Source organism: Equus przewalskii, chromosome 22, assembly GCF_037783145.1.
Source record: "Equus przewalskii isolate Varuska chromosome 22, EquPr2, whole genome shotgun sequence".
NCBI classification, from domain to species: Eukaryota; Metazoa; Chordata; class Mammalia; order Perissodactyla; family Equidae; genus Equus; species Equus przewalskii.
In genome coordinates, this window is record NC_091852.1 from 17,030,454 (window position 1) to 17,057,372 (window position 26,919).

The window sequence follows — 26,919 nt, forward strand, 5'->3', positions numbered from 1 at the left end:
AAATATACATGTCTACTTATGTTAAAAAATGGGGCAGGATTAAGAATAGTCTTTTCAATAAACGCTGCTGGGAGAACTGTATATCTACATGCAAAGAATGAAGTTGACCCTTATCTTACACAATATACCAAAATTAAAATGGTTCAAACACCTAAATATAAGACCTAAAACTATAAAACTCTTAGAAGAAGACGTAGGAGAAAAGCTTCATGACAAAAAAAAAGAAAGAAAAAAAAGCCAATTTTCAATAGGCTAAAATAAGTAGAAGGGCATTCCAAGAAAAGGGAACTATGTTCACAAAGCTTACAGATATGGAAAAGTAAGGCTTTGTTCTGGGAACTGTGAAAACCTTGGGTTGCCTGAACAATGGGTTCTACATAGAGGATATGGAGAAAGGGCCATAATGGAGAGGGCCTCTTATAATAGGCTAATGCATGTGGACTTTACTCTGTAGGCAATAGGTAGCCTTTGAAGGTTTTCGTTACCGAGGGGGGTACATAATAAAACAGGGCTTAAGAACAATAATATTTTACTTTTTACTGATCTTTACGCTTTACAAATTGCTTTTACATGCATGATCTCATTTGAGCCCTGCCACAAATCTATGGCGGGGGTGTTATTACTATTCGTCAGTGCAGTAAGCTTTAAACCAGACCACAGTACTGGTCTTCTGATTCCAAGTCCAATCTGCTTCAAACCTACTTCTATTGTAGGAAGACTGATGTGTTGAAGATGTTAACAAAACACACTCAAGTGAGGAGATATCAGCGGCAGTAGGGCAGCTCCTGAGGAACACAAGAATTGCCGAGACAGAGTGGGAGTATAGGAGCCAGTGTTTAGCAAAGTAATGAAAAATGAATGAGCAGGCTTCTCCTCTTCTAGCAAGTTTAACTCTGCCATAAAGGCAGCAGAAACAGGATTATGGAGATGATCTCATATTTCTTTAAAATCCCCCATGGTACTTAGCACTATGCTAGGCACACAGTGTTGCCAAACAGGTGACTGCTGCATTCATTCCCCTCAGCCAGACATGCCAGGGACGGTGCAAACCTTCGTCCCTACAGTGCTCTGAACTGTACTAACTGCTCCCAGCTGCCGAGTGCAGACCCAGGATCACATCACTCCAACAGAATGAAATTAAATGCCTCTCCCAACATGACAAAGATATGTTTGTTTAAATGACAACTGCAGGATTCCCCCAAGGACATGTAGGCCATGTGAAAACTGTGAGCACAGAGCTCACAGCTGTTCATCTCAATAGTCAACAGTGGACAACTGGTAAGAATCCAAAGAATGTTTTATTATTTAAGCCTTAGGTGCTGTTGTTTTTTTAATAGCTTCCCTGTTAATGATGCAAATTTGATCTCTGAAAATAAGGCGTTTTCAGGAAAGACTGCATATGTTAACAAAGAGTTGCATTTGATTCAACTTCCCTCCCATTGAAATATAAAATGGCTAAGATGAACATTTCCTAACACCATATTACCTTTAAAGGTTATTTTCTAAAATAATTAAAACATTAAACACCTTTCTTTCATGGCCCCCTCCAGGTCTGTCTTGGGGTAAGTAGAGCCTTCACAAGACTCCAGCGCTGACTCGCTCACCCAGCTCAGACCCTTCTTCCAGGTTCCTGAGAAATGCTGATAGAAGTGATAAAGCAAAGAACTAACATCCCTCCCCTAATTCCCTCAAATTGTGGTTTTCTGTTTTCTGCGTTTTGGTTTTTGTATTTTAACTTAAGAAATCCTATCTTTACAAGAAATCTTTTGTAGAAGCCCAATATATAAAACTGCCAAAAGCAGAGTTGTTATAATTGACGGAGACAGGAAAAGAGATGGAGAAACAGAGACTTGATCGTTTACCCTCCCTCCTGCCCTAAGTCTTTTGCTGGACACAGAATAAAACTATTGACCTTGAAGATTTCTGAGGTAACTTAGAATCCGATTCATGCTTCAGCATACAGGAGCATAAAAACACTGAGTTAGCTCCTGGGTGTAAATAACAGAGCAGTCTATTCGACCACTTCACTCATTCATTCTTTCCACAATTATTCACTGAACATCTATAAGGTGCCAGGCTCATTCTAGGCACCAGGGATATAGTAGTAAAGAAAAGAGACTAATTTTCTGCTTTCCTGGAGTTTACATAATAGTGGGGGAAGACACTTAGTAAAGACATAAATAAAAATATATACCTTTGACGTGATAAGAAAATGGATATGAAGAAAAGTAAAATAGGATAAGGGAATAGTGAAAGGGTACCCACGTGTGAGTGTGTGTGTGTATGTGTGTGTGTGTATATGCTCGTCTATGTGGTGGGTCAGGGAAGGTCTCCCTTGTGAGGGTGACCTTTAATCAAGGAGTCAATAAAATGAGATATCTGGGACAAAAGCAGTTTAGGTGGAAGAAAGAGTAAGCGGAAAAGCACTGAAGCAAGCGAGTGCTCGGCATGGTTGAGGAAGAGCGAGGAAGCCAGAGCAGCAGGAAGAAAGTGATCAAAAGTGACAGCAGAAGAAGATGAGGTCAGGAAGACATCAGCTCCTCTGGGGAAAAGGCCAGATCACCCTCAACTTTGCTCTGGGGAAGCCTGTTGCAAGTTATGGACGAGATGCTCAATAAATATGCATTAGAATCAGAAAGTCCACTGTCTTAGTAAAAAGAAGGCCTTAAACAATGTATCTAATTTCGTAGTTCCTCCATCCTCGTAAGCGGCAAATTTTGTAATGTATTTGTCTGATTAGTGTTCACAACATCCCATCTCCCTCCTTAGTGACCCCCCCTGGGGACAAAGTGCCCCCAGTGTTTTCAGGACCACATCTCCCACCAAGTCCCCAAAGTCAGTTTCTGATTTTCTTATTGCTCAGGTTACATGGTATAACATGTTCCAAGGAAAATGATGACTGGTGAAGGATGAATGCCATTATCAGATTAGATCCCCTGGCACACAAATATCACTTTTTGGTTTAAATCAGAGAAGAAACAAATTGTTGCAAAATCCATGGCCTTGCACTATAGTGCTGAGCTTCACAGCACTTCTGTCAAGTGTTGTTTTGGTCAACCATGTTGCTTGCTTAGCCACTTGGTGCTGCGTTTAGCATAATTCCAGAGCTAAACTAGTATTACGAGATGAAAATTTGTTGATTCTTTTATTTGTATTTCTGGGAGCAGGCCATTTTTAGCATAATTTCTTAGGTGGAGCAATTTTCAAATGAGGTAGTTTTTATGGCAGGCTTTACAAAATCTTACCAAATAGGCCCATGTCTTGTGTTTCTCTTTGTAAAGACAGTCATGGTCCCATCATTCCTTCTCTTGGCACTGACCATCTGCCAAGAAACATGACTGATTCCTGGTCTTCTGATCCCTTTTGCAATTTGTGCCTGAGTTAACAATCAAAATAAAGTCATTTTATTTGCAATTCTAAATATATCAAGATTGTCAGACAGTTGAAGAAAAAAAGCCAGTCTTTGCTTTTTAAATTTTTTCTTGAAGGAACATTTCATCTTTGGTGTAATGAGGTTAATTCCAGATTACAAAACAAAAAGCTCTACGTCTGTGCAACATAGATAATGCAGTACCTTGGTCTGTTGACTATAATTGAAACAAGGAAGAATAGAATATTTTGTAGGCCTATTATGGTTTGAGGCAGGACATTGCATTTAAATTGCCTGATATTAAAAGTCAAAAAGAGTAGAAACTTTTGCTGTCAGGGAATCTGTGTGGTTTGGTCCCCCTTCAGCACTCTTTGGGCTCCGATATCTTAGAATGCAACCCAGGTGGTAGGCCTCTCCTCATCTTCATCTTTTCCTATCTCACAGGGGGTACCCTATTGACCCTGTGGAGAGGGGAAGTCAGCAACCTTGACCTTGCCATTTATACAACTGGATTTATGGAAAGATATTCACCGTCAGTAGTTCAAAATGAAGGTCCTGCCAAACTCCTTGATGACCTTGAGACAGGGCGACCACCCACCTGCTCCAGGTATGTTCTCCCCAACCTTTCCTCAACACAAACACTAATTGAACTAGGGTGACCAACCACCTAGGTTTGCCCAGGACTGAGGGGTTGACTAGGATGGGATGTTCAGTGCTAACCTGGAAAGTCCCAGACAAAGCAGAGGAGTTGGTTACCCTAACCTGAAGCCCCATGAAGTATGGAGCAGCTCTTGATTGTGAGCTGTGGACATGGGGCCTCGATGGAGCTGCGCCGTTCCCTTTTACCACACAAGGAGTGAGGCCTCTGTCCAGGCCTTGGAGGGACACCATGTGAAGTCTTCTCAGTTGTGCAGCACCTGAGTGACCTCTGACAATTTCTACAATAGCAAAATGGGGATAATAATTGTGTCTCCTCCCTAACTCTCCTATGAGAATTAATTAACTTAATATTAATAAGTGTGATATGCTTACAACAAAGCCTGGCACTTAGAGCCTAACAAATGTTACCCAATTGTCATTATGATCACTAGCTTATAGATGGGGAGGAACGATGCAAGACTTCACACTGTAGTTAATTCTTTCCTATTGAATCTTAATCATCTTGCACATATTATCTTTTCAAAAGTTAAAAAGAGAGGAAGGAAGAAAGAAAGAAAGGAAAGAGGGAAGGAAAGAGAAAGAAAGAAAGAAAAAGAGAGAGAGAAAGAAAGGAGAGATGTTCAGTTATGTCAGTAAGATTTATCTACTTTCTTAAAAGTTAATTCTACCCACAAGGACTGACTTTTTTTTTTTTTTAAGATTTCATTTTCCCTTTTTCTCCCCAAATCCCCCCAGTACATAGTTGCATATTTTAGATGCAGGTCCTTCTAGTTGTGGTATGTGGGACACCACCTCAGCGTGGCTTGATGAGCAGTGCCATGTCTGCACCCAGAATCCGAACCGGTGAAACCCTGGGCCACCGAAGCGGAGCGCGAGAACTTAACCACTTGGCCACGGGGCCGGCCCCAGGACTAACATTTGAACATGGTCAAAGCCCATATGAAAAATGTTTTTAAAATGCAAATAATTGGTATTTATACACTGCATTTTCAGAACAAGTTACTGCTCTTATCAACATTGTTTATCATAATTAAGAAATGCAAACCAACCTGAATATCCACGAGTCAGATAAAGATTAACATAATTACGTTACACTCATACTCTGCACTTTGTAAAAATGAATAAAGGTAGATTTTTATGCACTGACATGGAAAGATCCCTAAGGCATACTGTTGCAGAACAATATATATAGCATAATTCCATGTACGTAAACAAACAAATCACAAAGATGTGTGTCTCTCTCTCTATAAGTACATGAATGCATAAAACAAGGTTTGAAAGGATAGACACATAAGTACCCAAGGATTATTTTTGGGAAGAGAAGAACGGGTTAGGGGCGGCTTGAACAGGAGAATTCCTTTTATGTTAAAATCATGTGTAGCTTGAAATTTATACAAAGAGAATAGATTCATATATTATTAATACTTTGTAATTTTTTAAAATTGCATAATAAAACAGCTGCGGGAAAGAATTCCACCTCAAAATTCTTTGGTTGTTGTTTTTCCCTCCTTTTCCCTCATCCCTAACATCCCTCCAAAATAGGAAAAACAAATTTGCTGTAAGTGGCAAAGTCTCCAGGTTACCATAGAGGAGGTTTATGGTTATAATTCACTAAGTGATAATGACAGTTGACTACAGCAAAGAGTTCACAAAATTGTACCCAAATACAAATCAAAAGAAATAGTCATACTGTTGAACATGATTTAGCAATAAGTCCTTAAAAAACAAAATTTGGGGGCCTGCCCCGTTGCACAGCGATTAAGTGTGTGCGCTCCGCTTCGGCAGCTGGGTGTTCGCCAGTTCGGATCCCAGGTGCGGACATGGCACCACTTGGCAAGCCATGCTGTGGTAGGCGTCCCACATAGAAAGTAGAGGAAGATGGGCACAGATGTGAGCTCAGGGCCAGTCTTGCTCAGTAAAAAAGAAGAGGATTGGCAGCAGTTAGCTCAGGGCTAATCTTCCTCAAAAAAAAAAAAATAATAAAATTTGTTAGCTGTTTCTAACCAATAGCATCTTAAAGTCATGGAATACATTTAAATAGAACACTAAAGTTACATTTGTCTGAGGTCACTGCAATCTAGATAATGGTAATAATCTGGATTAATTCTTGTATTATGATTTTAGGGAGGTTGGAATGCGTTACCTTGTGAATGCAACCTTTTCCAGGGTCAGCACAGAACTTGAGTGATGAAGATGCTCTCTAGAGGATTTCTATGCTAGGTGGAGAGGGGACAAAGACCCTCTAGGTTTCATTCCATGTCTAAAATTTTGTAACTATGGCTAATGTAGGAAAAGTACTTGCTGCATTGGAAAGAACTCGAATTTTGGAGTCAGACTGTCCTGGGTTTGACTTCACTCTTCAATATTAACTATATGATTTTAGATATATTACTTACCTCCTCTGCCTCAGCTCTGCCTGTCAAAGAGCTTAATCATCACTACTTCAAAGGATTATCGTAAAGATTAGAAATAAGGTATACAAAAGCACAAAGTTGGGGCTGGCACTGCAGCCGAGTGGTTAAGTTCTCGCAGAGCAGCCCAGAGTTTCGCCGGTTTGGATCCTGGGTGCGGACACGGCACTGCTCATCAAGCCATGCTGAGGTGGCATCCCACATGCCACAACCAGAAGGACCCACAACTGAAAATATACAACTAGTACCGGGGGGCTTTGGGGATAAAAAGGAAAAATAAAATCTGGAAAAAAAAAAGCACAAAGTAAGTACAAAACAAATACTAAATATTATTTGAATGAAACTTACATAGCTCCTTTAATCCTTATGCAGTTGCATTATTGTATTGGTTTTCATTTTTAAAATTAATTTATTATGAATGCTAGCTTTTTACTGTCTTGAAAGATTCAACCTATAAGATCAAGTGATTACAAACTTCTTAAAACAGTAAATGAACAGAAATTTACTCATTCAAATAAGCACTCAAAGAAATCATGGGGTCTTATAATTGTCAGGGTCTGAAGAAGTCACCTACCTGGTTGAATCTCATTTCTACTGCACCAATCTCTTATTTCATCCTCTCCTCCTGAAGGTGGCTCAAAAAGGAGCCTGCTTCTTAACCTCTCAGCCAGAAAAGGGTAGGGGAAGAGAAGTCTTTTTGAAAGGAAGGAACCAGACTAGAAGAGAAGCCACAAATGCACCTGGGGTATCAGAGCCTCTCTATCAGAACCACTGCACCAGGTGATCTATAGGTCACCAAAGGCAGCAGCAATCTTCTCTTCTCAGTCCTTTGGAAAGCTGGGGGAGAATGATTTGGACCAGCTTTCTATATCTGATGAAATGTATATGAGAGCATTGGATTTCAGGGAAGTTGTCCCCCAAGAGCTCAACCTCCTTTAAGGACAATGATAATGATTCATGCTGAATTTCTTCTGAAGTTCCTCTCTGCCATTGCTAAGTGACTCATAGTCTACGCTTGCAGTCTTGCCTTTACTCCAAGACTATATTTTTCTCGAATCTCTGAAACCTTCTGTGATGTCCATTGAACTCTACCCCTTTAGTCCCCTGGGCTCCCTGTTCAGTTGCCTCCCTGAGGTCTTCAAAGACATCACCTTCTGCTATATAATTAGGAAGTTCAAAGCAGCATTCGATCCAGCATCAAAGCTTCAGGAAATCCTCAAACAATTCAGGCCCAGCTTTAGACATATTTCCGTGATAGTGTTATTAAAATCTACCAATCTCTGATTCTTTTCCAATTTTACATTATTCAGTAAGTTAATATACAAATCTAAAGTTTTCATTTCTTTGTCCTGCTCCAATTTGTTTTATCACTTTTAATTTTACAGTAAAAGGTAAGATCTTTCTCTACGTATTTTCACATTAGAGCTGGTCATTATGTTGTAAGTTACAGTACTGAAAGAATTTAGATCAGACATACAACAGTAACTGAAGCACCTGCTCTGAGATTCCAAGATTCTAACTTTATCTTGGCTGCTCTAGACCCAAGATCCACTAGGAATAAATATAAACCCATCTCTTTTTCTAGGTGCTCCCATTTCTTCACATCTCAACAGTAGTAGTGGCTAGGGGCCAGCCCCATGGCTGAGTGGTTGAGTTCGCGCGCTCTGCTTCTGTAGCCCAGGGTTTCCCCAGTTTGGATCCTGGACGCAGACATGGCACTGCTTGTCAGGCCATGTTGAGGCGGCGTCCCACATGCCACAACTAGAAGACCCACAACTGAAAATACATAACTATGTACGAGGGAGCTTTGCAGAGAAAATTGAAATCTTTAAAAAAAAAAAAAGGTAGCGGCCAGCTATGAGTTTCTTTTCTGATGACACAGCATACCTTTAGTTTGAAAAAAATAGTTTCCTGGGTTAAGTTGAAAAATGCTTATATATACAATTTTAAAGGATACATAAATATCTTTGTAAATAAAAAATTCATAAATCAAGCATTTGTAAGCTAAGGAATGAGTACAGATAGCATTTAAATCTACGGAAATGGGTGAAATCACTCAGAGTATATGCAATAGAGACACAAAGAATGTTCAGGACCTAGACTTAAGGAATGCCACATTTAGAAGTTGGATAGAGACATTGGAACCAAGAAAAAGAAACTTAGAAGGAGTTGCCTGTTAGGTAGGAAGAAACTATCTAACCAAAGTTTTAGTAAGGTCACAATTCTGGGTGAAATGAGTGACATACAAGACGTGTAAGGGTGGTTCGTTCACATTATAATGGGATGTACAAGCGTGACACAAATTAAAAAAGGAAATGATCCTGGAGAGGGAGGACACTGAACCAAGGGGCAGAAGGCTAGAGTTAAATTCCCAGCTCTGACTCTTACTAGGTATATGACGTTGGACAGGACATACGACTTTGCCCTAAGCCTCAGTCAACTCCTCTACAAAAGGAGGGAGGATAATATCTATCTCAGTGGGCTGTTGCGAGACTTTATTAAATTAATGCATTCTAATATACATTGTAAATGGAAAAACATTCCACAAACATAAACCACTTGTCTTGGCTCTCTGCCTAGAACTTGCATCCCTCCAGGACAAGGGTTCACCCTACCCACGTCTCTCTTGTCAGTCTGCTGCCTGAATGACGGTGTCTACTTGCTTTCTGTGATCTTTTTCTGTTACCTGATAGCTAGGGCCTTCGTGCAATTGCCCACTGCCAGAGCTTTATACCATCCAAGTTGCTGGACTCTTGTTGAATCACCAACTCCATTCTTGATTATCTTTCTGGCCCACCCACCACCCATGAACCCAAGTTATGATAGGCTCCAAAGTGCTGTTTCAGAGCCAATCCCAGAGCTAACTACTGAGACTCAGATTATATGCTTCACATCCCTACCTAGTTTGTTTAGTTACAAAGATTTCTTAAAGTTCTTAAGACTAAAGTAGCTTGTGTCTTAAAAGGTGATATCCACAGCTAAATACATATATATATATTAATTCATCAATTTCCTTCACCTTAAGATCTTGATTTACATAAATAATAAAGGCTTTTGTTCATTTACATAGTCCTAAAAATTATTTATGGCTATGTTGACAGTATCTGGATTGTGTCTGAAAGTCTTCTCTAATCAGGTAAGATATCCATGCCACTTATTTGAAGATTCTTTCATCACGTTGTTTTCATTGAAAATAAGAATGGCTTTAAAATTACCAAAAGTTCTACACAATAATTAAATTTCTACTTGCTTTATCAGTTCCTTGGGAAAAAAAATTCAGCCAACCACTTGTTGAGCTGGCTCTAAAACCAATCCATTATTAGATTCACTGATATTTTAATTATTATTAAATTACTAATTATTAAAGAGGAAAAACTTTTAAATAGCGGTATGTTATACTCAACTTTTTAATTAGTTGATTTGCTCTAAACACAATATTGTAATCCTTTCAGCCGATCATTTTGAAAATAATAAAAATATAATTGGGTCTGTTTTCCTTAATCTTTGAGATATGGCAAGAGGCTGAAGAAGGAAAGGGAAGAAAGGCACTACGTGAATATCAAACGACACCCAACAGTTTTTAAAACCCCAGCAAAGACTTTGTGCTTTACCAAGCTCTACTCAAGCACAGAGAGAAAATGAAGTTACCCATGACAGCGTACTACAATACAGGCAATTACAATTGCAATAGAAGCAATTCTTGTCTGCATAATGGAGAGTTACATGCCAAGCTAAAATAACTCCAGGTCTTTTATATTTTACAGTGGACTAATAATTCGTATTGCTATTTTTAAGGCATGTCAGTTTCTACTTTCTAAGAAATTTAATTACATTTGCTCTTCTCCAATCATCAATCCCCCTTTTGGTCCGTCCTTAGAGTACAGAGAAAAATGTAAGTGAACCTGCAATGACTTTACCTGAATTCTTAAGCAGACTATAAACTGTTCTACCTTTCTCATTTGACATGCCAGTTTACTATAATTAACTACTTTAAGGAAATAAACCTGGCTCCACTGGTGATGGAATTCAGACCTGGGTGAGTTTTCAGTATCCACTGTCATTGGTTATATATGCTCCTATAGCATTCTGTACCTTTCTTTCAAAATATTTACCAGTTCATAATGATATATTTATATGAAAATATTGTTACCATCTTTCTCCCCAACATGATAGGAAGATCCATAAGAACAAGGGTAAGATAAATTTTTCCCACAAGGTACATTCCAGCACCCAGTTCAGTGGGTGTGTAGAATGTAATAAGCGTGCAAAACATTTCTGTGAAAAAGAAATGAATAAAAAAATAATTGAGTTGGCATTATTTTCAAGGAGTACTTAGGAATGGATCAGTACCAGTCACTTGGTATGTCCCAGATAATGAAATTCTACAAAAGGTATTTTTCTTTTTTTTTTTTTTGAGGAAGATTAGTTCTGAGCTAACTGCTGCCAATCCTCCTCTTTTCGCTGAGGAAGACTGGCCCTGAGCTAACATCCATGACCATCTTCCTCTACTTTCTATGTGGGACACCTACCACAGCATGGCGTGCCAAGTGGTGCCATGTCGGCACCCAGGATCCAAACTGGCGAACCCTGGGCCGCTGAAGCTGAATGTGTGCACTTAACCACTGCGCCACCGGGCCAGACCCTACAAAAGGTATTTTGAACAATTAATTGATAACACTACATTTCGAGCACGCCCCACTTTCCCTGTTAACTTTTTTGCACAGGCTGGTTTCAACCTTCTCTGATGACCACAGAGTGACAGTCCTTTTGCATACTATATTAAGAACATTCTATTATATATTTTGTGTTTTATAGTTTGTCTTTAGATTCCAACGGAAAAATTTAGAACACCCCCCAAAAAGACAAACAAACAAAAAACATAAAACATCCTTAAAAGCATATCCACTAGTCTGTTACACCAGTAATATATGAAAATTTCCTTTTTTTTAAGCTTTTCCCTTCACATGGTGTGAGGATCTGAAAGAGAGGTCACCTGATGGCATGGCAGGGGTAAGTCAATGGTTCTCAAACTTAAGTGTGCATCAGAATCACATGGAGGACTTGTTAAAACACAGATCACTGGACCAACCCCGGAGTCTGTGATTCCATAGGTCTGAGGCGGGGCCTGAGAATTTGTATTTCTAACAGGCGCCAGGGGATGCTGACGCTGCTGGTCTGGGGTCCACACTTTGAGAACAACTAGGGTAGCTGCTGGAAGGGAATCTTGCTAAAACTAAGTTTAATACCAGCCACATTCCTGGCTGAAACAATCTTATAGAGAAAATTATAAATGGTTGGTAAAGAAGATGAATTATCAGAAGGTGCTACATAACATATTATGCAATACATTATTAAATAGCCAGCTTGCCTTATTACCCTTAGTTGTTTTTTTTTTTTTTTGGTTCAATTCTGCTTCAGGAATTATCTTGTTTCACTTTTTAATAACTAAAATTCTGGGGGGAAAAATCTCTAAGTTATTTTCGTCCTCAGTAACAATCACTTCCATGGCTTCCCTATCCTTCAGGGCCTGAAGCAAGTCGCTTACCCTCTTTAGTCATTATTCCCTATCTGTAAAAACATATAATAGTACCCATCTCAGTGAATTGCCGTGAGGATTAAATGAGACCCTAAATGGAAAATACTTAGCACTGAAAAAGGTCTGTAAATGGTAGCTGCTGTCTTTACTAATTTATTTACTCAGTGAAGGAAATAAATTCCAGTGGTCCTGGGACCAGTGACTGAGACTACTTACATCTCTAACACATTAACTGACCACAGCATTACCCTAAATTGTACAGAAAATGTTCAGTTATGTTCCAGGTACTCTGCTTACTGTGGCAGCGAACTGTCTGATTTGGAAATTTTGGCACAGGGCACCAGAACAGCCTTCTCCCAAATATACAAAATTATAAGGAAGATTCACCTGAAGCACTACTTAAAAATACAGATTCCAGAGCTCCACCCCAAACCAACCGAATCCATCTTCAGCTGAGAGGCCTAGGAATAATAATCACCCCAGGTGATTTTTCTAATCGCCTAGTTTGGAAAACACCGAAGGGACCTCTCGCTCCCTTCTAATGACGGCTAATAGAAGCCCTACACATCATTTCCATGGATTCATCAGCCCATTATTTACTAGAAAATTTCAGAAGTCCTTTCTGTTTTAGTAATTTTGTTCTTCTGCGTTGAACCTCTCACTTGGAGAGATCAGCTGTAAGTAGGGGTTTTCGTTGGTACTTGGAAAAGGTTCTCACTATTTTGAGTTAACTCACGCTTTCAAACTCCTCAGGCCCTGTGCCTCATTTCTGAATCGCCTGCCTAACCCCTCACCCCCTCTTGAACTTCCTCCTGCAACGTCTCCTTTCTGATGTCTGCCTCAGATCTAGCTTGTTTGTCCCTTAACTCCATTTCTTGAGCAGAACATTTGGTGCTTTCCCAGTTAACGACGCTTTGCTGGAATAGTCAATTTCCAGGGATTTTACAGGCTGGCCAAAACAGTTTGTTCAGAACAGCGACGCCGGGGCCAAGGACTGGCAGCCAGTCGGGCCGAGCGTTTCCTGACTCTGCACAACCGCCCGTGACCTTGGGCGAGAGCGAGCGAGCGAGCGACGTCCGCCCGCTCCTTGCCGGCGGCGGCGTCAGGGCCAGGCTCGGGCTGGACCCCGACCGAAAGCGGGTGGGAGCGAAAGGGGCGGGGGGAGCCTTCACCAACACGCGAGAAGACCCAGAAGCTACAAAGCGGTTCTTTTTGTCTTCCCTATGCGAATCCTCCTAATTCTGCAGGAGTGGGGCGGGGGGCTGGGGGACTAAGGAGGAAAGGGAAACGTCTGCCGAGGACTTGAGACAAAGCGTGAGAACTCAGATGGCCAAAAGCGGGCTTGAGTGAGAAAATCGGAAGGCGGGAGGCAGAGGGCGGACAATCGGGTAAAAATAGAAACGCATCCTCCACAGGACTCGCTCTTTCCAGCTCCACCCCGGGGCCGGCAGCCGGGCCGGTGACTCGGCTCCGCGCGACAGAAGCGCCGGCAGGCCCCACCTCGCTTCTCGGATTGGGACTGGGGCCGGGGGCGGGGCGTCAGAAACGTGACGTCATCGCGCTGTCCGCCGCCGTCGTCGGGGTTTTCGCTGACGCACAGACTCCGCCCCCTGCCCCCCTCTTTCCCTCACTGCCCAAGCACCGGGCGGAGAGAGCGCGTCAGTCGGCTGGAGCGCGGAGCCGTGTGCGTCTCGGCTGGGGCTTCGCTCGCTCCTCAGAGCCGCGCAGCTTCCCCGGCGGTAGCAGAAGCGGCGGAGAGCGCCATCCGCGGGCCCTCGCGGCGCCCAGGCCTCGCAGCGCACGGGCCGCTCGCCCTCAGAGTCGGCCCTGCCCGCCGCCGGTGGAGGCGTGAGGTGACGACGGGCGAGCGCCGCAAGCAGCGTTAGCCGCGCGGCCTGCGGTCCTCCCTCCGCCTCCTCCTCTGCCCCCCCGCCCGCTTCCCTCCTCCCACTTCCCGAGCTCCGGCGTGTCCCGGCCACGCTCGGTGCCGCTGCAGGAACAAAGGAGGACCCCGCGGCGGCGGCGGCGCCACCCCCGCCCGCGGCTCCCACCCTCTCCCGCCCCGCGGCCGCTGCTCCCAGGCGCCCGGCTCGCTCCTCCCGGAGGCCTCGGCCCGGCCCCACCGCGCCGGCGTCCGCGCGAGCCCGGCTTCTGCGCTCCTGCCCCCAGGTGAGTGGTGCGGGTTTGGGAGTGGGGGGCCCCGAACGCCGCGGGCCTCCGGCGAAGCCCGAGCGGGCCGCGGGTGGCGGCGTCCTGGGGGAGGGACCCCGTCCGCCCGCCGCTCAGGAAGCACAAAGACGGAGGCGTCATCCTGTCGTCGTGGCCCGAGGCCGGGCTCCCCGCGCCCCCGGCTCTCTCGTACGCGCGGGCGGGGAACAATGAATGCCCGGCGTGCGGCTTCCGGGGGTCGGGGCTCCGGGCCTCCCTCGCGTCCGTCCCGGTCACCCTCGGCGGCGGCGCCCGGCGTGGGCAGACCGACCCGGAGAGACAAAGAGGCCGTGGCGGCGGCCGCGCCCCCGGCTCCTGCTCGCCGCGCCCCCCGGCTCTCCGCCGCCTCTTTGGGGAGCCGATCGGGGTCGGGGGTCGAGCGGGGGCCGGCGGCCGTGGGGCCGGCCTGGCCCGCGGAGCTGCTTTCCTGCATGACTCAGTGGTTTTTGGAAAAGGCCCTGCCGGGCTCTCCTGAGCGAGGCCTTTGCTTGGAGGGGTTTGGGGAGAGGGATGAGGGACCAGTGGGACCCGAACTGCTTCTCCTCCGCGGGAACATGGGTGAGGGGGCTTCCTTGTGGTCGGGGTTTAGTTTTCCCAACGTTGCTGCGTTTCTCGCCCGAGATCCCTTTCATGAAGGAAATGGAGTACCTTCTCCTTTGTTTCGTGCGATTAGGCTGGTGAACATGAAATTCTTTGCTTGCCTTCCACGCACTCCGTGGAGCTGTGTCTTGGGGAAAAGGCCTGGGTTATCATTACTGATTGAATGCCTTCTGAGAATCTGGTTTAGCGACGTATTAGGATAAAGTAGGATAGAGGTCAGAGAGCCCGTTCTAAAACTTGGCGTTCAGGAAATTTACGATTAAAAAAACCCACAAAACTAAGTGGATTTCATTTTACTCCTTATTTTTAAAAAGTAGGTTTTCAGAACTGAATTGGTAAAAATAGCATCTTTTTTTTTGTTTTTTTCTTAAATGTCCGAAAGTATTTAAAGAAAGGATCTGTTGTAGTTTGTACTCCCCTGTTTTCTCTCAGGCCCGAAATTAGGCCTTGAAAGGACCCTTTAAAAATCACACTGATCTGCTCCATTTGGCAAAGAAGGAACTGAGCTCTGGAGAGTAAGGACTTGCCCAAGGTCACTGGTTTAGAGGTAGATTAGAACTCAGGTCTCAACTCCGGGTGAGTGGGCTTTCTTAACATCTTAACATTATGTGCACCTGAAAGAACTGAATTCTATAGGTATGAAAGCCTTTTTTTTTTTTTTTTTTTAACTAATTTGAGGCTGAGGATTTTTCAGTTACATGCCCAGGTCTTTTTTTTTTTCATGCTATGAATTAAAGGAAGTTCTAAACTATAAAAATAGGCATTTCAGCTATACAAATTATAAAGCATTTCATCTATCCCTGACAGAGCTGACAAATGAATGCTTGTTTCTAACAACTGTAAAGCTACTAAATAGTAATGATATTGTGTTTTTCTAGAACGTTACCAAGTAGTAGGGAAACAGTACTAATGGTGAACTCCCCCTCCGCCCCCACAAAAAAATTGCTGCTCAGCATGAGGATATTTTCTGCCTTGATGCTAGCTCTGTTGTGCTTGGTTTTTATAAACAACCCTGCCTATTTTGGCTTCATGAGTGATTGATTACGTTTGCATCTTCTAGATTGGATTTGTTGTTCTTCTCGAGCCCTTCCTACATTAGGAAAAAGTGTAGCAGCGTTAACGGCATCTTTTTGTTTTGTTTTCTGAGTATATTAGATATATGAACGCTGCACCCTTAGTTCTTGGGGTTGTGTAGGAGTTGGCAGGCTCTGAGATATAAATAGAAGCTGATTTCAGAGGCCCCTGTTGACTAGGCTTTATGTGAGAGCCTCCATCCAGCTCAGCCTGTCACATTGCAGCCTTGTGACAGGCTGAAGCGCCCGCCCATGTGATCTAAGCTTCTGAGAAATATTAAGGCAAGCTGTGCACATGTGATGGCATTTAAAAGCTGGCTTTCTAGGGGGGGAAATCTACAAAATGAGAAAGCATATAGAAGACTAACGTCCTAGTGTCTCTTGTGTCTCAGAGTTGGAGTATATTTATAGTGAATTTCAGGTAGATGTCTTTTCTGAAGAAGGAAAGGTGGAATACGTTGCCTGTTGAGGTGGGCAAAATCACTGGATGAGATTCTTCCTCGGTTTATTTATATAAAACAAGATTTTAGCAGTTGGGTTAACTAATATTAATGGGGGTTGACTCTTAAACTTGGGGCCAATTTGCTCTAAAGCCACTGTCAGATGACACTGGAAGTTAGTGTTGAAAGTGTGAGCTAGCATAATTCTTAAGCTGGCTTCAAGGAATGGCCCAATTTTTTGAAAGGGCAAAGATTCACACACTTTGTATGGTGGGCATGCAAATACATAAATAACTTATTATTTGAAGCAATTTTTGCACATATTCAGAAGTTTGAAAACTCAGCTGAAAATGTTTATTAATAAACTTCATAAGTGATGTTGAAATGTTTACACTACTCTGTTCCAAAATGAGTCAGCTAAATTCCACTTACTATTTAAAGAGACAGTGACAACTAAATTAGTACTATTTGAAGTAAGTTGTGGATCTTGGTCACTCTCCATACAAGCTTGGTTGGTTTGAAATATGTTCAATCTTGAAATACAGTGTCTTTTTTACTGGCAAAAGGAAAGATTACTATCATTTAAATGTTTGGGGGAATAATTGTCAGGATTCTAGCCTGGTCAAAAATTGTTAGTCCTTTTCCCCCTTTCTTGTAATTTTGGTAAAACTTAGTACATTGTTTTTAATAACTCACTAACAAGTGTATTCTAGTGTGTGGTAGTTTGGAAAGGCCGCCTGAAATTCTAGGAGATAGCAAGTGCTAGTTCGAAGTACTTTCCTGCACTTCTTTGAAACGTTCATTACTTAATCATGAGTAACGTCCATTATCACCATTAAGGTACATTTAAATGACAATGACCACAAGTTATAGCATATGATCTTCCTTTGATAAAATGTTCTCAGATACGCTGTTTGCACTTACATACATATTTTAAGGTGACATAGAAAACCTCTGCAGTTTTAATTTTTCATAAATAATATGTATTTTCTCTTAAGTCAAGAAAATTTACTAAATTTAGCAAAACATTACTATATTTGTGCTGATTTTTACAGGGCCTCTGGAAAAGTCAAGGGTATGCTTGCTGTATAAAGTTCTTTCTGGTAATCTGGTATTAAATATTAACCATTACTAAAGGTTGTGTATTTATATTGCGTTACTTTGCTGTATTGAAGTGGAGCTTGGAAAGGTTTCATTATTTTCTGATATGAGGAAGACAAGCGCTTGTTAAAAGTTTAATAGAGCCTTTGGCAGAGAACTCTGGCTGATAATTTCTACATTGCAGGTTTCTAGGCACTGACTTTAAAGTACTCAGACCCAAAATTCACACCTCAAATGTAGAACATAAAAGAGATTTCATAAACAGCTGACCACTAAATTCTTAGAGCCTTGCTTGTTGGTGCCAAGGTAACAAGTCGGGCTGGATGATCTACCAGCTCTCTTTGCGGTCTTCTGTAAAGGTGTTGCAACATTTTACAAGTACAGCTTCCCTAGCCCATAGCAGAATTGTTGAATTCTGGGGCCCAAGTGTGTTCAAGTGTTAGCTTTAAGAAAGCTTTAGAGCTACCTCCAGTAGAGAGCCAGTTTAAAGAACCACTAGTAGATATCAAGAGTCAGTCGGTAATTGTGATTATCATAGACTTTTTTTTTCAGTTTACAGGTTCCATTTAATATATTTTTAACTGATGAAATAAAAACATCATATGATAAGGTCTGACTATAGTGTAGGAGAGCAGAAAGTGATTTAAAGATACCAGTTGCCCAAACTGATTTAAACATAATTCTGATACCTGGCAGAATGACCTTTTCAGAAATGGAAACAGGAATAGTGACAGGTGAAATAATAATATTTTAATTTTTTAATGATAGAAATTTTTTTGTCTTGAAGAATGTGAAGTAATTATAGTTCATTATTTACTAAGCTAAAGCACAATTGCTTTCATCCCCTTTGTTTTATGAAGGCAACAAAATAATTCGTAAGTTTCTTTGCCTACTCTTTTTAAAGATGAACACAATTTGGGCCTTTGTTAGAAACGACTTGGTGTTTAGAAATAACAAAGGCGCACTGGTGCCTATCGTACTACTTTAGTGATTTTATTTTAGTTGCGTGCTAGTTTCTAAAATCTTGTTTTTGTTTTGATTATAGCAGAAAAACATGGCTCAGGAAACTAACCAGACCCCAGGGCCCATGCTGTGTAGTACAGGATGTGGCTTTTATGGGAATCCTAGGACAAATGGAATGTGTTCTGTTTGCTACAAAGAACATCTTCAAAGGCAGCAGAATAGTGGCAGAATGAGCCCAATGGGTAAGTTGTTTCCAAGGAAAAACCAATTTGAAGAACTGATGGATAGAAAATATAAAACCAAGAATTGGGGCCTAAGGCTGAGAATCAATGCTGAAAGCCTAAGGAGAGAAGACCTGAGAAAAGCTTGAAGTTAAAGCAAAGAGCCCAAGTACATGGCATTGACTACATCAGGAATGAATGACTGTCTGCAAGCGTCTTCTAGCTTTTTCAGTTTGCTTTTTGAGGTTTTGTTTCAATGGATACTTGTGTTCAATGGATGTGACTTTTTAATATATTTTTGTGTTTGGATACTCAGAAGTGTAGGATTCTGCAGCACAGAGAAAGTGCTTAAATCACTAATCTAATTAAATGCAAGTATTTGTTACTTATTAATAGTCATGATACCCAGTGTTTGCAGTGTTGCTTTGTTTCTTACAAATCCTCTTTTTAAATAGGGACAGCTAGTGGTTCCAACAGTCCTACCTCAGATTCTGCATCTGTACAAAGAGCAGACGCTAGTTTAAACAACTGTGAAGGTGCTGCTGGCAGCACATCTGAAAAATCAAGGTAAGATTGAACATTAGAGTTTTTATGATAATACAAGGAGGAAGTAAAGATATCTCTGCTAGCCATACCATTATGGTTATGAATGTTAATGTATAATAAGGATGTTAACATATCAGATGCCCTTGGCTTTGCATGTGTTGCACAATGAGGGACTCCAGTGTCCTTTAATAATGATCTTGTGGGTTATTAAGTAAAGATAGGTATTAGAATACACTTCATAACACCCTCAAGGATGCTGTGTTGAGAATGCTGTGCTTTTATTTCCTCGTAATTGAGGTTTAGGGATTATAGAGAGTGAGGCTCTGCAGACTGTTGCAATGCCACACAAGGCATTTTGGCAAAGCTGCCCCTTTTGCCCTTAAAAAATTTACAGGCACAGCTAAAAATTCCTGGTTGGCTGTAATAGAACATCGTAATCTATACAAATATGCAGCCTTGAATTGATGAACCATTTATCACATTGCTTTTTTTATTCAACCATTTGTGCTGGGCATCCAATATCCGTTAAAAATTTTAGATTATTTAGCTCCATTGATCATGTTGGAAATAATATATAATTTAAAGTGGAACTGACAACTTATCTCAAAAGAAGTACCCTTAACATCTTGAAAAATGTTTGCTTGAACTCAAATAGAAATGTGCCTGTGGCTGCCTTGCCTGTAACTCAGCAAATGACAGAAATGAGCATTTCAAGAGAGGACAAAATAACTACCCCGAAAACAGAGGTGTCAGAGCCAGGTATGCTTTTTGTTTAATACTAGTTCAGTTCTGGATTTGGTAGTACGAGAAAGGGTTGGTGGGGGGATTCTTTCCTTCCCATTGCAGGACCAAAGAGGAGAGAGTTATAAAATACAGGCCAAGCAAGAACCACTATCTTTAAAGTACCTTGAAGTGTAAAATTGTCACTCTTTACTCTCGCTCTTCTCTGCCCATCCCTCCCTTGCCCCCACGCCCACAAATCAGCAAAGTTTATGATCAGGAGACTGGAAGTGCTAAGTTAATGAACTTAAAAGGTAGTTTACCACTATATTTTAAAGGTATCTAAATCATCAGAAAAGGTAAATTCATAAACACAAAATAAATTATATTAAACTTCAAAGCCATGAAGAAAAGTTTTATAATCAAAGCAATAACTATTCAGTGTTGATATTGTCAATATTGTAGAAAAGATTAAAGCAAAAGAACATACTGAACATTGAAAAAAACTTTCAAATTGAAGAAGTAGAGGATCCCGATCATATTTTGTGGGAGTTTAAAACTCAGTATGGAAAGGCATTTAGGTTTTCGTTAGATAATGACTTTGAGTCTGTCTTAACTTAGATAGCACAACCAGAAGTGCTCTGACGTTGCCAGAAGTTGACTTGTTTGAATTACCTGTGCTGGGCCCTAGAACAAGGATCTGCCTACTGTATATATAGTGCACATAGTTCATTTGGTCAGTTCATTATTTCCTGGTACAGCGTTGACTGAACACAATAGGAAACTGTACTGTGAGGAAATGGTGTCGGTAGATATGCAGTCTGCTCTGGAGGCTGGCTTTTGCTAACATCACATAGCTAAGCTTATGTGAACTGTAGCAATCTTAATTTATAAAGTTAAGGTGAAAATTCTTAAGTTGGGCAGGTGAATCCCTATTTGGTGGTTTGAAATGTGTTCTATCTTTCTGGAAAAGCTGACCAAATTAGTGTGTTTGTGAGCTGTTGTTTTATACAAAATTACTTTGACCGTGGAACAGTATTTTTGGGTGAGATCTGTAGCTAGTCTGCATTAATTACTTCTTAGTAATAAGCAGTCTCTAGTTCGCTGCTCTTTGCTTTTTCTGTGTCATTTTTCTCTTCTTAACCTGCACCCCCACCCGTCTTGCCTATGTCTTAGGAACCACTGTTCAGTTTTTCAGGTGTGGCCTAGGAAATGGCTGTCACTCCACACACACACACACACCCCCTCCCCCCCAAACTGTTCCCACAGATGATTATTTACCCATATAGCATCAGGAAAATTATATTAGGGTTGTCATAGTAGATTATTAGGAATAAGTAGTAGGTGAGATCTTATTCTGTTGGTCTAATATTAGGCTATGAATCTCACTGGATATATTACTAATACAAATGAATTATAAATTTGGGGAGAATTTTAGAGTAAGTTCTCATTAAACCAGTCAGCTTGCTGTAGAGTTTGTGTTTATGCTGATAGCATTGGTGCTGGCATATTGTTTAGGCAGTAATTTTAGCATTGCATAGATGATTTGCTGTGGGGGTCAGGTTAATATTAAAACGCAAGATTTTCCAGTGCTTCTGGTGTAGTTGAACTTTATAAAAGTAGAATTATATTTGGTATGTTGTTTTAAAGAACTAGTAGTGTGAGCTTTAATACAGTAATCTGCAGTTTTATCTTCATGTTGACAAATTCTGTCGATCGGTGTGAACTAAAACTTAAAGCCTTTTTAGGTAGAAAAATAGGGCTTTTTAAGGTAGATCATATCTCTTATTGTCTAAAGTTTGTACCCATTTTAGATAAGTATCACAAAGTAAATAAAAGCTGCGCTTTAAAAAATCTTGTTTTGCCTATGGAATTCTTAATAGTCTAAAATAAAAATTTCACAAGTACTTAAATTGTTCTAAAGATAGTTCTAGATTTTCGGCTTATGGTGATATAAAGCACTTGTTAAAATGGCAAGAGTTATTGTGACATTTGGGGATCTGAAGTTAATTAGGGATTAATGATTTAGGTCTTGTCAAATTTTGCAGATTTTTGTCTATAGTCTTTCTTTTTTCTATCAGTATAGATAAAACCAAAATAACTTTTTCTTATCCAAGTAGCTCAGAAGTTGGCAACTTTATTTACCGAGTAGTAATGAATTTGAACTGCTCTAATTATGAAGTTTGCATTTAGGCAGTTGCAATATGAGAAAATAAGAGTATGACCACTATCTCCCAGGTCTTGAAAATTTAGAATTAGGTTTTTTATTTTCCAGTAACGGCTGTTAAGAGTGAGTTTAAAGGAATTTGAGTGGTCATTTTACAGAATTTAGAGGAGCAGGTAGTAGTATGTTGATTGACAAGAAATTCTCAGATTTGAAAGTAGTTCTGATATTAAAGTAGAAGAGTCTATTTAAACTACATGTATTTAAAAAAAAGTCATCTTAAGTATTTTCGCTAGGAATTGTACTTTCTCGTTTTGTTTTCCGACTTAGATAATTGTCAGCCAGTGAACTCTTGACAAATTTCTAATTTTTACCCTCCTTTTTCAGTTGTCACTCAGCCCAGTCCATCAGTTTCTCAGCCCAGTACTTCTCAAAGTGAAGAAAAAGCTCCTGAGTTGCCCAAACCAAAGAAGAACAGATGTTTCATGTGCAGAAAGAAAGTTGGCCTTACAGGTATTAGAGCGCACAGAAGACTATGTGTACTTTACTGCTGGGATTTAACGAAGAGCTCCCGGGCCCTAAGGGACTGGCCAGTCTCACACATAAAACAAAATGCCCAGCTTTGAGGAGTATAAAGTTTACAGAGTAGACGAGAAGGGGGGATAGTGGGAAGCAGTTGGATTTGATTTCTATTTCTCTCTCTAATCATATGAAACCATTATTAACTTCAGGCCTTCTCAAGTACTTTGCTTTATTGAATTAATAGAAATTTATCCCTTTTGAGTCTTTCCTTTGTTCTCCTGGGGAAAAGGTAACTGAACTAAACAGTAAGCACCTACTTTGAGTCAGGCAGAGAATGTTCTGGATCCTTTTTAGTTGTTTCTTTTAAATCTCAGAATTTTATGGTTGCCTTTCCCTGGTTTTGACTTGAGGAGACATTAACCAGTCCTAGGTAGGACTGGGGTTTGAATCCAGGGCACCTGACTCCAAAGCCTTCTGGTTTCTGTCTTGGGTGATGTCTACCAAAATTCATGGAGGAGTCGTCATTTGAATTTCTCAGCATGTCAGAGGAGGTTAAAACCTTGCTCACAATTTAAAGTTGACAGACTTTTGTCTGTCTTTAATGTTGCAAAGAGCTATGGTTCCTTTTCTCGAGTGACTAAGGGGTTTTTTGTCTTTTAATCGCTGCAAGTTCCGAAGTGACTCTCCTTCCTCTTGTGTGTGCAGGGTTTGATTGCCGATGCGGAAATTTGTTTTGTGGACTTCACCGTTACTCTGACAAGCACAACTGTCCATACGATTACAAAGCAGAAGCTGCAGCGAAGATCAGAAAAGAGAATCCAGTTGTTGTGGCTGAAAAAATCCAGAGAATATAAATTACTACTTGTGAAGAGACTGAAACTTTGTTTTTATTTTAATATATCGTAGGAAAACATTAAAGAGCAGATGCATGGCCATTTTCCTTTGATGTTCTCCAGAGTTTTACTTTACACTTGTCTGTCTTATAATTGATATTTTAGGATGTTTGGGTGTTTGTTACAGGCAGAATTGGATAGATACAGCCCTACAAAATGTATATGCCCTCCCCTGAATAAAATTGGATGGATATCTGCACAGCAAATTGAAATACACAGATAATAGGGACAAAATTTAGTTTCCATGTGCCAAAATAGATGAAATCTCTGCATGTTTGCAGCATATCTGCCTTTTGGGAATGTAATCAAGGTATAATCTTTGGCTAGTGTTATGTGCCTGTATTTTTTTTAAAAATGGTACACCAGAAAAGGACTGGCAGTCTACTTCTACCATAGTTGAACTTCACCCTGTTAGTTTCCACAACATGTTCTTTGGAAGCAGGAAGAAAGCGTTATATAAAGAGGATCAGACATTTCCGTGAAGCCAGTATTTGGTGCCATATGTAAGCCTGGTTAATTGGTCTTCTAAAAGCTGTCAATAAGACATTCTGTGAAAGGTAAACATCACAACTGGTTGTCTTAAGAGTAAAACCATCAAGCAAACAGGGTCTTGAGCTATCTTTGAAGCTTATTGTGCTGGCCTGCACCAGAAGATGTCTGCATTACTCATTGCTAAAAACTTGTAGCACAGAACTGCACTAGGATTAATTTGTTTACAAGAAGATATTAAAACTGTTTGGTTTTCACATACAGCAGCTCTATTGAATAACATGCATCTGAATTTTAAGTTGCAAAGGTATCTGAACAGTTAATTTTTCATGTGCATCTTTTGTTGAATGTTTTGGTTCAAGAATGTTTCAAGCTTTTTTTTTTTTAAAGACTTCAGTTCTTAATGTAACTGTACCCTTCTGCATGGAAAGTCATAACCAACATGGCTGCAGTAGACTTCTTAGTGGTATCCAGCACCACTCGCAGAGGGCTGCTTTAGCATATTAATTGTACTTGGGTGTAGGACTCTAGTGTTCTTGGGTGTATTGCATGGGCTGCATTATCTACAGCATTGTACAATAACAACTAGAAGAGGCAGTATACTTCACTGATGCTTGTCTGGTAATATCACTTCTGTGTTATAATGGAAGGTTTTTTGTGATGTATGAAACTTGTGTTTTTTTATATATAAATGAGTATAGTTAGATTAGTGTTGTGGTAATGCCTGTTTTCATCTGTAAATAGTTACGTATGTACACGAGGCACTACTTATGATTTATTGCAGTGTTCAGTCCTAGTTTTTACTTTATTCTTAAAGCATTCAGTTTTGCTTTCAATTTTATGTACCTTAGTTCTGAGTTAGATCTGCAGATGTGTACAGATAGTTCATATTTATGTATTGCACATAATCATGCTATTCAGCATTGATGCTATATTGTATTATGTAAATAATAAAAGCCATGTACAGAGGGAAACTGCCACTTGTTCATTGGGTTTTTAAGCCATAGTTAGAAATTCTAAAGGGCAATAATTAGGAAGTTTCATATTCAACTTTTCGGTTGCATATGTAGACATTGCATGGCTATATTGTAACTTTTTTCCATTGCCATCCCTGAACGTGATGTGTTCAAGTGAGAACCATGAGGTGAATTTTGTGAAAGGTCTTCAGGTATGGTACATAATAGGCAACGTATTTTTAAAGAAATAAATAGGCACAAAAGTTTCTTAGAAGTTAAAGAGGAGGAAGAAATGAAATTTCAACAATTATATCTTATGTCCCTTTTCCACTTTTTTGCTTTATGACACTTTAGGCATGACGGTTTGTACAAAAACAGGCGTAGTATTTACGCATAGTTTTATTTCTGTTTTGAGATGGACCCATGGGCTTGGTCTTTGCAAGTGTTAGATGAGATAGTAAAGAACAAGGAATAACAGTGACATGCTGACTTTGCCCAGGGGGTAACTGAAGCCAAAAGCAGAGCCATGGCTTCTCAGTGAGGGAGTTTGGAATGGAAATACACTGGTGCAGTCAGTTCTTTGGGTGCTGCTGCTTTTGCTCCCAGCAGGGGATATGTGTAGAAGTCCATATGAGAGAAGGATAATATGTCTCCTGAAATAGGAAGGATATTGGAGAATGTCAGTTGATTTGAAAATTATGCATTTAGAAGGCAAACAATTCAAAGTTTAAAATGAAATTCCCGTCTTTAGTGATACCTGTGTCAAACATTGACTTGATAAGTTTTATTTAAGTCTTAGGGTCTTGAAATCAAGGAGTGGTTTGGAGGGGATAAAGGCGACTTAGATGGTAAGATGATGGACCCTTGGGTGTCATTGATCTATAACATTTTTTAAAAAGCACAAGATTGTGGTTATGTTTCCATAATCATTTTTTTCCTGCTTTTTCTCCCCAAATGCCCCCAGTACATAGTTGTGTATTTTAGTTGTGGGTCCTTCTAGTTGTGGCATGTGGGATGCTGCCTCAATGTGGCCTGATGAGCCCTGCCATGTCGGTGCCCAGGATCCGAACCGGTGAAACTCTGGGCCACTGAGGCAGAGTGTGCGAACTTAACCACTTGGCCACGGGGCCGGTGCCTCTGTAATCATTTTTATCAGAAAGAGTACAGATTTGGACTTAAGAATTTGATTTGTCAAGAGCATCAGCTGAGAAGGGAATCCAAGTGTGTAAGGCAGCTAGGAAGATTGAACTCTACCTAGGTTTGCATTCCATCCTAAATGTTTTTCAGGCAAGACCATAACTGGGCTGTAACTTTGGGATATACATTGAGGTAGTAAGCATTTTAAGAATATACTGTATTCTTAAATAAATAGACTCACCTCTTCGCATATCCCCACTCCAAAAATGTTTTGCTAGGACAGACCATGATGACATGAGTTAGCTGTATGACCTTGGGCTAGTCCTTTGATCAAATCTGTTCCATTGGCTTTATAAAACGAGACAGATTTGTTGAGGTGGGCTTCCCATAGGATGAGTTAATTTGCAAGGAAAGAACTTTTTTGAGTGGTATGGCATAGTGGTTAAGAAGCCAGTGAACCCTGGAACCAGGCTGCTTCTGCAAATAAGGATGGTAACGCTGCCTGGCACACAGTAAGTATTCCATATTACATTTTTAGAGACTGAGCAGTTTTAGGTTTGTGGCAAAATTGAAAGTACAGAGATTTCCCGTATACCCTCTTCCCCCAGTACATGCATAGCCTTCCTTATTAACGTCTCCCACAAGGGTAACATTTGTTAAAATTGATGACCCTATTTTGACACACGATCACTCAAAGTTCATAGTTTGCAGTACACCGTTGGTGTTCTGTGGATTTGGACAAATGTCTGACCTGTATCTGTCAGTATATCAGTATTTTCACTGCCCTAAAAATCTGATCTGCCTATTCTACCCCTCACCCAAACCCCAATCCTTGGCAACTACTGATCTTTCTACTGTCTCCATGGTTTTGCCTTTTCCAAAATGTATAGTTGGGATCGTAGACTATGT

The 26,919-nt window shown here is 40.7% G+C and overlaps 1 protein-coding gene across 1 annotated transcript; it reads left to right on the forward strand.

The window, feature by feature from the left end:
• Window positions 1-12,937: 12,937 nt before the first annotated feature.
• Window positions 12,938-24,891, forward strand: ZFAND5 (zinc finger AN1-type containing 5). The gene is made up of 6 exons (XM_008513575.2): window positions 12,938-14,146; window positions 18,445-18,604; window positions 19,039-19,150; window positions 19,785-19,888; window positions 22,401-22,526; window positions 23,241-24,891. Exons 2-6 carry the CDS (start codon window positions 18,454-18,456, stop codon window positions 23,387-23,389), a joined length of 642 nt encoding a protein of 213 aa, XP_008511797.1. The 5' UTR covers window positions 12,938-14,146; window positions 18,445-18,453; the 3' UTR covers window positions 23,390-24,891.
• The last annotated feature ends 2,028 nt before the right edge of the window (window positions 24,892-26,919 follow it).

Bases quoted from the DNA above. Each gene is read 5' to 3' on its own strand.
- ZFAND5 (XM_008513575.2), top strand. From the start codon at position 18,454: ATGGCTCAGGAAACTAACCAGACCCCAGGGCCCATGCTGTGTAGTACA. The intron at 18,605-19,038 runs GTAAGTTGTTTC...CTTTTTAAATAG, and splicing joins TGGCAGAATGAGCCCAATGG to GGACAGCTAGTGGTTCCAAC. The intron at 19,889-22,400 runs GTATGCTTTTTG...CTCCTTTTTCAG, and splicing joins AACAGAGGTGTCAGAGCCAG to TTGTCACTCAGCCCAGTCCA.